The sequence below is a fragment of the Aotus nancymaae genome, unplaced genomic scaffold (assembly GCF_030222135.1).
Source record: "Aotus nancymaae isolate 86718 unplaced genomic scaffold, 86718_ANA_hifiasm-v0.15.2.pri h1tg000025l, whole genome shotgun sequence".
NCBI lineage: Eukaryota > Metazoa > Chordata > Mammalia > Primates > Aotidae > Aotus > Aotus nancymaae.
The window spans coordinates 23,410,881-23,422,344 of NW_026988438.1; the positions used below are offsets into that span (position 1 = coordinate 23,410,881).

At 38.8% G+C, this 11,464-nt stretch overlaps 1 protein-coding gene across 1 annotated transcript in view; it reads right to left on the reverse strand.

Moving 5' to 3' along the window:
* NME8 (NME/NM23 family member 8) overlaps positions 1-9,142 on the reverse strand; it is a 47,955-nt gene extending 38,813 nt beyond the window's left edge. Inside the window, exons 1-6 of the mRNA XM_012461264.2 lie at positions 8,555-9,142; positions 8,229-8,460; positions 7,260-7,299; positions 7,125-7,182; positions 6,819-6,925; positions 1,750-1,821 (exon numbers count right to left, since the gene is read on the reverse strand). Coding sequence (XP_012316687.2) covers positions 1,750-1,821; positions 6,819-6,925; positions 7,125-7,182; positions 7,260-7,292 — 270 coding nt within the window. The 5' untranslated portion in view covers positions 7,293-7,299; positions 8,229-8,460; positions 8,555-9,142. The remainder of the gene's footprint in view (positions 1-1,749; positions 1,822-6,818; positions 6,926-7,124; positions 7,183-7,259; positions 7,300-8,228; positions 8,461-8,554) is intronic.
* Positions 9,143-11,464: the final 2,322 nt, after the last annotated feature.

Sequence of the window (11,464 nt, forward strand, 5' to 3'; positions counted from 1 at the left end):
AAACAGACCTCTATAGCAGAGAAAAGAAAGTTATTGAAGAACTAGGAAGTAAAAGAAACACCAACACTATTCCACATTCTGAAATAAACAGTTATCACCTCTGGGCTGTGGAGACAGTGTCCAAAGGAAGAAGCTAAAATTAAGGTAAGCCAAGGAAGTGAGGCAAAAGCTCAGAGCCATGGTCAAAAATCTTGAGAAGTCATTTTAATTCCAGATGTCATGGAGTGGAAAGGTTTGGGAGACAGGAGAAGAATTGGAGAGCTGGGTCTCGCCAGGAATAAGCGTTAGAAGGATGGATGAATCATGGCTACGAGGAGGGGTGGACTTAAACTCTGAGCACCGATTCCAGCGATTAGAGAACATGGACTGCATGGTCCACTTAAGGAGAGTGGGCCTGGGTCTACTGGTCTGACTGGACTAGCTGTCCAGGTGATGGCTCTATTAGTCTGTTTCGTATTGTCATCAAGGCGTACATGAGGCTGGGAACTAGAAAAGAAGCTTATTTGGCTCAAAATTTTGCAGACTATACAAACACAGCACCGGCATCTGCTTCTGGCAAGGCCTCAGGAAGCTTGTTCTCATGGAGGAAGGGAAAGGGAGACGGCAGGTTACACGGAGAGAGGGAGCGAGAGAAAGGCGCGGTGGTGCCAAGCTCTTTAAATGACCAGCTCGCATGAACTAATAGAGGGAGAACTCACTCATTACTGTAGGGAGGGCACCAAGCCATTCATGTGGGATCCGCCCCAACGACCCAAACACCTCCCACTAGGCCCCACCTCCAACATTGGAGGTCACACGTGCGCATGAGAGTTGGAGGAAACAGATATTCAAACTCTATTATCAACTATCCCAGAGCTCCAGATTCTACAGTGTGACCCACTTGCCCAATCTTTTCTCCTCAGTCCCACGCTCCTACCTGCCACCTGCAGCTAGAGCCTCCTCATTTAGCACTAAGTGAGCACTCTGCTTTTAGAAAATAGCACTTTTTATGTCTTTCTAATTATTCATTTATGTTTTATACTTATTTTATTACTACTTATTTTTGAAAATAGAAATGTGGTCTCTCACTATGTTGGCCAAGTTTATCTTGAATTTCTGGCCTCAAGCAATCCTCCCACCTCAGCCTCCCAAAGTGCTCGGATTACAGGCATGAGCCACCATCCCTGGCCTCTGTCTGATTAATAAAGTTGTGTGTTCATCACAGAACCTGTGGAAAATACAGAATAGTATGACTAATAGAACTTAAATTAGTCATCTGTTCCTCACACACAGAAAACTACTGTAACATTTTGGTGAATCCACTTACTGTCTTCTTTCCGTGCATTTGTAAATACAGGGATAAGAGTAATGTATTACAAAAGACTGATCGTACAGATGCTTCCTGATATGGGTAAGCATGAACGTTTATAACCAATTCTCTCTTGCTAGGTATCTAAGAAATTTCCAAGTTTTTACTCCTGTGAATAATTTATTGTATAAATCTGTGATCATTTCCTTAGTAAAGGTAAACACCATCTTACTTTTTCTGTCCACGATCAACCCAATGTGTAATAATCTAATCTCTTCAATCCATTATAAGCTCCTAGGGGTCAAATTATGAAATTTATAAATAGCCAAGAAAAGATAAGGCAAACATCGTATAATTACTGTCATCGGCAAACAATGCCATGGTAATTTTATGATGTTACTTGTTCTTAACTGCAAATTGGAATATGATAATACAATTGAGAAAGCAAATATTATACTTACAACACTAAAGAGAAAAACGGGTTCACATTTATCTCTAAGTGGCTGCAAAGTCACAATGTTGTCAGCTTCTGCCTGGAAAAAGTAAATATTTCATATAATGATAAACAAAACTATATTCAAGTCATTTGATACACATGTTGCAACAATGCAGAGATAACATATAATTTTTACGTTTACTGCAACATGGTCTGGGTATGCCATAGTGGGTTTAGGGATCAAACTACACATACTGGAGATTGGAGTCCTACATCATTTGGCCTCAACCTTTCCCCACTGTTTCCCTTTACATTACCCAACCTTTAGCCAAACTTATTTACTCATCTTTTCCTCCCTCAGTGCCTGGTCCTGCCCTTCCTTTATTGTCCTGGTTCAGCTATCCTTCCTCCAACTCTGTCTCACTTCTTTTTGCTGTAAATCACCTCTTGTTCTGCACAATACGTTACTGTTCGTCTCCCAGGGCACCTATGTCCCTTTCAGTATTCTACTACAGGCACGTGTGTGTAGAAATCCTGGACAATGAGAACCTTTTTTTCTGGATTGGTTCCATCAATGCTTTGTCCCTGGTGTCAGAAGTACCTTGCCAGTAAGAGACTGTTCTTAAAATTCTTTGATATTGGACAATGCCCCTGGTCACTGATAATCCTATGAGGTCAACACCAATGGTGCCAAAATGACCTACTTGTCCCCAGACAAAACATCTATAATTCAGCTTCTAGATCAGGGGGTCATAAGGACCTGGAAGGCTCATTACACATGGTACTCTATGGAAAGGATGTCAGTGCTATAGAAGAGAACCCTGATAGAACATCATTAAAGTCTGGAAGAATTACACCATTGAAGATGCCATCATTCTTATAGAAAAAGCTACAAAATCTATCAAGCACAAATTAATAAATCCCTGCTGGAGAAAACTGTGTCCAGATGTTGTGCATGACTTCATGGGATTTATGACAGAGCCAGTTAAAGAAGTCATAAAAGAGATTATGTATATGGCAAAAAAGTAGGGTGTGAAAGGTTTCAAGATATGGATGTTGAAGAAATCCAAGAGCTGACAGACAGCACACCAGAGGAATTAACGGAAGTCAAATTGATAGAGATGAGTGCATCTGAACCAGTGCCAGCCTATGAGGGAGAAGATGTAGAAGAGCAGTGCCAGAAAACAAACTGACATTAGAACATCTGGCAGAAGGGTTCCAGTTATCCAAGACTGCTTTTGACTTCATTTACAACATGGACCCTTCTATGATATGGGCACTGAAACTAAAGCAAATGGTGGAAGAAGGATTGGCACCATATAGAAACATTTTTATAGAAATGAAAAAGCAAAAAATTCAGACAGAAATTACCATGTATTTTCATAAAATTACATCCACTATGCCTGCTTTTTCTGCCTCCCTTTCCACTTCCTCCACCTTTTCTGCTTCTACCACCCCTGAGACGTCAAGACTAACTCCTCTTCTTCTCCTCCTCAACCTACTCAATGTTAAGACGACGAGGATGAAGACTTTTATAGTCATCCACTTCCACTTCATGCATAGTAAATATATTTTGTTTTCCTTATGATTTTCTTAACACTATTTTATTTTCCCTAGCTTACTTTATTTCAAGAATACAGTATATAACATGCATAATATATAGAATATGTTAATTGACTATTTATGTTCTCCTTAAGGTTTCCAGTCAACAGTAGGTTATTAGTAATTAAGTTTTGGTGGAGTCAAAAGTCATAAATAATTTTTTTACTGCATAGGGTGGTTAGCGTCCCTACCCCCAGCATTGTTCAATGGTCAACTGTATTTAGAAATAGTATCATAGTAAATATAATAAATACCATTTACTAAATGTTTATATGTATATGTATCATGCCTATATATATATATATACACACACACACGTATAATTTAATGTTCATCTTTTAAAAAGGCACATAGCAGAAAAAAAGTTTGATACTGACCATCAGCTCAGGGCAATTTTAATAGGAAATCAACCTCATATCTTTTAATTTTGGACCTACATGTTCAAGTTCCAAGTGTCTCTTTGCCTTGATTAACAGCAGAAAACAATGTGTCCAGCAGAGGGCATTCCTCCATTACTGTTCACAATGGAGGTTTGGAGAGAATTTTCTTTCACCTTTATGGGCAGGTCACCAGAATCCGGAACTCCTAGTCTATGTGAACATCTACTCCTTCCACTTTTGCACAAATTTTCCTAATGCCAACTGCCAGGATTCACAAGAATTTCCTGATCTTCAATTCCCTGTGATCTATCTGTCAGCCATTAGACACTTGTGATACTGTCTTTTTACTTTTATCAACCCCTTTTCAACTGCATGTGGCAATCTCCTTTAGGCCCTATTCTCTGCTCTTCAAACTTGATTTTTCTTCCCTGCAAAGAATCAAGTCTGGAATAACCTCCTAGTTCCTTTCTGGTGGTTCTGACTCTTCAGAGTGAAACAGGTTGTTACAGAATCTTGTCTTTTAAAAAAACTACAATGTCAGGATAATGAAAAAAAAAAAAAAAAAAAACAAGCCACAGACTGGGATAAAGTATTTGCAAAAGCAATCCCTCATAAAGGACTGCTATCCAAAATACACAGAATGCTTAAAACTCAACAATAAGAAAAACAAACAACCCAATTTTTAAAAAATGCCAAAAAACTTAGCAGAAGGTTCTCCTCAAAGAAGATACAGACGGCAAATAAGTATAACAAAGGTGCTTCACATCACATAATCTCAGGAAACACAAATTCAAACTGCAATGTGATGCCACTGCACACCTATTAGGATGACCAAAATCCAGACAACTGATGCTGGTGAGGATGTGGAGCAACAGAAACTCTCATTCATTGTTGGTGAGAATGCAAAATGGTACAGCCACTGAAGAAGATGACTTGGTTTCTTACAAAATAAAACATATCCTTACCACATGATCCAGCAATCATGCTCCTTCGTATTCACCCAAATGAGTTGAAAATTTATGTTCATACAAAAATCTATGAATGGATGTTTATAGCAGCCTTGTTCCTAACTGCTAAAAGTTGGAAGCAACCAAGATGTTCTTCATTCACTAAGTGAACGTGTACATAAACCATGGTACATCCAGATAATGGAGTATTATTTGACACTAAAACAGAATGAGCTATCAAATCATTAAAAGACAGAAAGCATATCACTAAGTAAAAGAAGCCAATCTGAAAAGGCTTTGCAATATGTGATTCTAACTTCATGACATTCTGGAAAAGGCAAAACTATGGAGATAGTCAAAAGATCAGTGGTTGCCGGGGGTAATGGGGTAGGGAGAGATGAACAGATTACAGAGGATTTTGCAAGGAGTGAAACAGTACTATATGATGCCATAATATAATAAATACATGTCATTATACATTTGTTAAGGTCTCTAAAATGTGCAACACCAATAATGAACCTTAATGTAAACTGTGCATTTTGGTAAATAATGATATGCTAGTGTAGGCTCATCCGTTGTAACAATGTACCACTCCGATTTGGGATTTTGGTAGTGGAAAAGGCTATGAAAGTGTGGGGACGGGGGATATATGAGAACCCGTACTTCCTGCTAAATTTTGCTTCAAACCTAAAAGTGCTCTAAAAATAACATCTACGTAAAGACTTTTTTAAAAAAAGTTAAAAGAATGAAAACCCTACAAAGTCCTTATTTCAGAAGATAAACGTCAATTCCTTCACTCAGGACAACCGGATTTAACTGCTGTAGACAGCCACTTACCCTCTTGAATAGAAAAATAATAAGAGGTGAGTGTCTAGGCTTTAGACTACTTATTCATCATCTTGAACTAAGGAAAATAAGTCCTATAGAAAATGTGTCTAAAGAAGGGGATGGATAGTGAAATACAAGGTCAGTAGGCAAACTCATTCCGATGTTTGGATTGAAAGGAGCCGTGAAAGCCCGGTGACTGGGAGAGCTTGAGTGGTTTGTGGCTGCAGGTCTGCTTTAGGGACTATGTGTTTCAGAGATAAGGGGTAAAGATGTGCTCATCTGTTATCTGCTCTTGTATCTTAAGTCTAGTGGGTTTGGGTGTTTTTCTGTATAATATAAATATATTATGAAAGCCACACATATAAATTCTCCAGTAACCACATTTAGAAACAAAAAAAGGTGAAAATAATGTGATAATAAATTTTACTTAACCTGATATAGCCAAAATATTCTCATTTCAACATGTGATCAATGTATAAAATCATTAGTGGCATATTTCACTTTCTTTTTCCATATTAAACCTTTAAAATTTAACATGTCGTGTCTCTTACACTTAAGAGTACATCTTAATTGTATGCTGTTAATCAGAAATAATTAATCCTTAATTAGCTTTAATAAAATGTACAGTTAAATCGTAGATTCACATACTCAAGTTGTCACAGATTTTAAAAATTTTACAATAACCCAACTGAGTATCAGTTTTAAAATTCCGTTTTAAATTCATTAAAATTAAAAATTCAGTTCCTGAGTTGGACCAGCTACATTTCAAGAACTCCTTAGTCACTTATGCCTAGTAGCTACCGTGTTGGACAACAAAATTCTAATTAGTTGATAATTTCATGTGACTGGATTGAATAAACAGTACAATTATGTAAAACGTGTTTAGCTATAACATTTTAATCCCTTGTCACAACTAGGTAGCAAATAAATGAGGAAAAAAATCATTGCCACTGGAAAATATGGTAACTGGGTTAATGCCAGGGCACTGCCCAGCGCCCAGTAAACAGCTTTTGCAACCCTTATTCTAAGGGACACACACTGAACAAGTGGTCAGGTGAAAGGAAACAGAACAATAGATGCATCCATTATTACACTTTTCTAACTTTCAGTCATGGTAAATAGCCTTGACATTATAAGGATGGGATAAAAATCATGTTCATTCTCAGATCTAGTAGAATTAAATATATAGAAATATATAGTAAAACCACCAAGTAAAGACTATCTATTTTGAAGAACTGACAGGTTGTTTAAATTAAGACAATACTTAAAGTATTAGAGGATACTTAAACACCTAATATGACGTGAAAACAACAGTTTAATGAAAACAAAATCCTTACGACAGCAAAGTGCAGAATTTCATCTTCATTCAGTTCATTTTTCAATTTTCTGAATAAGGGTTGCATTGCTTTGCAAGGTTCACACCAGGCTTGGTAAACATCAATCACTAGAAGATGATGATATTTATGAAATAACTGAGTCTACGAATCTAGGATAGCAATTTATCCCAATCTGGAGCCAGGGCCAGGGCAAAGGCACTGCAGGATTTCTTGGTCAAAGTGGGGAGTGGCACTCTAGAGGGACAGGGTGCAGGGAGGTACCCTAGGCCAAACCCCAGGTGGCCAGACAACCGGGAACCCTTATACCTGTTAAGCCTTTGTTCTGCAGCATCTCATCCCACAGGCTTTGATTATTGATGACTGCCTGCAAAGAGGAAGGCACTGTAAAAGGTATCAAGCACCAGTGCACCAGATGAAGAATCGCTGATACGTCAGACCCACCTGTAACTGGACTTCTCGTTTTTTGCTTGCCATTTATCTACTATCATAGGAAAAAGAAAGAAAACTTTTTAAGTAGGAAATTTAAATAATATCTTCTTTATGCATGCAAATAACATCTTTTAAAACAATTTTAAATTTTTGTGGGTACATAGTAGGTGTATATACTTATGTATCTCTGTATTTATATACTTAAATATTTGTGTATTTAAACCTCTGAGATATTTTGATACAGGCATGCAATGCATAGTAATCACATCAGGGTAAATGAGGTATCCATCACCTCAAGCATTTATCCTTTGTGTTAAAAACAATCCAATTATACTCTTTGAGTTATTTTAAAATGTACAATTTAGGGGTTTTTTTTGACTGGAGTCACCCTGTTGTGCTAGCAACTATTAGGTCTTATTCACTGTTTCTAACTGCAAATAACATCTTAATGTACTAGTGAAAATTTTCCCCACTAAATATTGGATTATGCAGCCTCACCTTTGTTGGGGAAAGAGAAGCTATCGTCTTGGAAGAACTACTGTATGCTGTGCTCTATGTTAAATTCTTATAGCTACCAGGCTGTCTCACTCTCCCAACGGTCCTGAAGCAAGGCAAGAATGTTAGGAGTTACACGTCATCTGTTTTGTTTTTTTTTTAAGTTTTGTTTTCCTGAAATATTAGAAAATATTTCCTATGTTATCAATTGCAAACATACTGTTTATCAACACGCCCATGGATCTTTCTGAGGTCCCTCTTCTGATCTGACTGCTCTAAGTATATTTAATTTTGAGAACAAGGTCACTAGTGTTTTCTGGGGCACAGTATAAGCTTCCCAAACTCCCTATTCAGTGGAATCGGGGGCGGTGTAGAGCAGGGGTCCTTCAGCCTGTGGGTGATAGTGGATACGAGCGTTCAACCAAGGAAAGGCCACTAGCAAGACTGTATCCCAGAAAAGGTGCTGGTTGCTCCGGCAAGCCTTGCACAAAACAGGTCCTCCTCTAAGCGAGACTGGGACGTTTAAAGGAAAGTGAGGAACAGGCCCAGAGGATGTAAATCCGCTCCTTCGCTGTGGCCGTTTGCGCGGCGACCTCGGCGAAGTTCCATTCCAGTACCTGGGGCCTTGGTAGGTCCCGTGGCTGAGGCTGGCCAGCCCCTGCTGGGCTTTCTTCTCCAGCTGATTCAGCGAAAGGAAGAAGAGGGATTACCTGCCTGTCTGGGGAGAAGAAGGGAGCAACGTTTTGTCCAACTCATCCACCCGCGAGGCTTGAGCGGCGTCTCGAGGCCCCTGCCCGAGCCAGCAGCTATACCTGGGCAGCGCGGACAAGGCAAGGCAGCGCTAAAATCCTCCACCTCTTCTGCCCCACAATGAAGGAACAATGAAGTCCTGGTTCCACCGTCACAAGACTCTTGTTCAGCTGCCTCATCCCCAAACTCCCATCTTCCATCCTCCCATCCCCCCATCACTCTATCCCCAGGTGCGCACCAGGGTGGGCTTTCCCACGTGCAGATTTGATCCTATCTCTCTTTGGCTTTGAATCCTCCCGTGACTGGCCACGCTTTACAGCATATAATGCATACTCCTCAAATCGGAGCAGAAGCCTCTCTGCCAGCCCAGCCTTTTCTTTCTCTTCAACTTTGTCTTCATCTACCCTGGTTCATTTTCTTCTCCTCCTCCTCCTTCCTCTTTTTCCTCCTCCTCCTCCTTCTTCCTTCTTCTTCTCCTCCTCCTCCCCCTCCTCCTCCTTCTTCTCCTTCCTTCCTTTCTTCCTTCCTTTCTCTCTTTCTTTTTCTTCTTTCTTTTCTTCTCTTTCTTCTTTCTCTTTCTTTCTTCTTTCTCTTTCTTCTTTTCTTCTTTCTTTCTTCTTTCTCTTTGTTTCTTTCTTCTTTCTCTTTCTTTGTCCCTCTCTTTCTTTCTCTTTCCTTTCTCCTGCCCATGCGCAGCATCTGAAAATAATTTTTAACAATAGTTTCTGATTAATCCACAGGCTGAGATACAGAAAGCAACCATAGAGTAAAGGGACACAATGAACCTTTGTAGGGATCCTCATCTCTGGAGTAGACCAAATGAATGAGCAGGATTACCTACAGAAGAATTTTTGACTAGGACCATATCCTGTCAAGACAGGACAAGCAGTACTCCTTCACTTCACCATCTGCTATTTTCTTCTTTCTATTATACTTTAAGCTCTGGGATACATGTCCAGAACATGCAGGATTGTTACATAGGTATACACATGCCATGGTAGTTTGCTGCACTCCTCAACCCATCATCTACATTAGGTATTTCTCTTAATGCTATCCCTTCCTTAACCCCCACCCCCCAACAGGCCCCAATGTGTGATGTTCCCCTCCCTGTGTCCATGTGTTCTCATTGTTCAATACCCATTTATGAGTGAGAACATGCAGTGTTTCAGTTTCTGTTCCTGTGTTAGTTTGCTGGGAATGATGGTTTCCAGCTTCATTCATCCCTGCAAAGAACGTGAACTTATCATTTTTTATGGCTGCATAGTAGTCCATGGTGTATATGTGCCACATTTTCTTTATCCAGTCTATCATTGTGGGTATTTGGGTTGGTTCCAAGTCTTTGCTATTGTAAATAGTGCTGCAATAAACATACATGTGCATGTGTCTTTATAGTAGAATGATTTATATTCCTTTGGGTATATACCCAGTAATGGGATTGCTGGGTCAAATGATAATAAAAGCCAAAATTGGCAAATGGGATCTAATTTAACTAAAGAGCTTCTGCACAGCAAAAGAAACTGTTCATCAGAGTGAACAGGCAACCTACAGAATGGGAGAACATTTTTGCAATCTATCTGTCTGACAAAGGGCTAATATTCAGAATCTACAAGGAATTTAAACAAATTTATAAGAAAAAAACAACCCCATCAGAAAGTGGGCAAAGGGTATGAACAGCCACTTTGCAAAGAAGACATTTATGAGGACCACAAACATGAAAAAAAGCTCATCCTAATGTAAATGACAGGGTGATGGATGCAGCAAACCACCATGGCACGTGTATACCTATGTAACAAACCTGCATGTTCTGCACATGTACCCCAGAACTTAAAGTACAATAATAAAAAAAGCTCATCATCCACTGGTCATTAGAGAAATGCAAATCGAAACTACACTGAGATACCATCTCATGCCAGTTAGAATGACGATCATTAAAAAATCAGGAGACAACAGATAATGGAGAGGATGTGGAGAATTGGGAACACTTTTACATGGTTGGTGGAAGTGTAAATTAATTCAACCATTGTGGAAGACAGTGTGGCGATTTCTCAAGGATCAGAACCATCTGCCATTTTCAAAGAAGTGTTATGTATTTCCTATAATTGCTATATCACCAGAGTCAGATTGTTAGTAAATTGACTTTTGATTCTTCTTTGTGAACAATAGTTCACATGAAGACGTATTCATGCAAATATTTCAGGCAAATTCTTCATATAACACTTTGATACAAGATGTTTCAATGTATTCTAAAATTAGAACAAAATTTCCCAGTGGCCAGTACATGAAAAGAAGGTATAATTATGTTTTTTGTTTGTTTGTTTGTTTGTTTTTACATCATTACAACTAATTGCAAGAACTTTGAATGTTGAGGCTTTGAAGCATAAACCTGAAGAGCCTTTGACTTGGGTCTGCCCAGAATTGACTTTGAGGGCAAGTGCTCTGAACATGTTGGTTACAAGAGAATGTATTTATATTTTATTATAGGAGAGTATAAGCTATAAATGCCAAAAAGCCCATAAGAGATGCTACTCCTGAAGAGACCTAATGGTTTGTTTTGCTCCTTGCATATATTTATCTTTCAATATTCATTGAGTGTACCCTCCTACATCGTCCTGCCTTCTCTTACCCTCACACAGCACTATGTATAGTGCTCAGTTTGCTTTCCTTGAGGCACAAGTTTATTAGTGCCTAATTATTTCATTTGTGTTTTACATATATTTAAAACTCATGACTTTTAAATATGTATAAAGACCCAGAAGAGAAGAATTGGATTGCAGAATTGTTTTCACTTCGCTCTCTTCCTCTTGAAATCCTCTCTGGAACCTAGCATCACCATTTGTACATAAACACTTTAAAATTAGGTAGCAAGCTAGTGCATTTAGAAATAGGAGATATTCTTGACACATTTATGAACTCTTTAATGAGCATAAACAAAATTCTTAATTTTTGAATTCAGAAAATCATCTGATGATGTC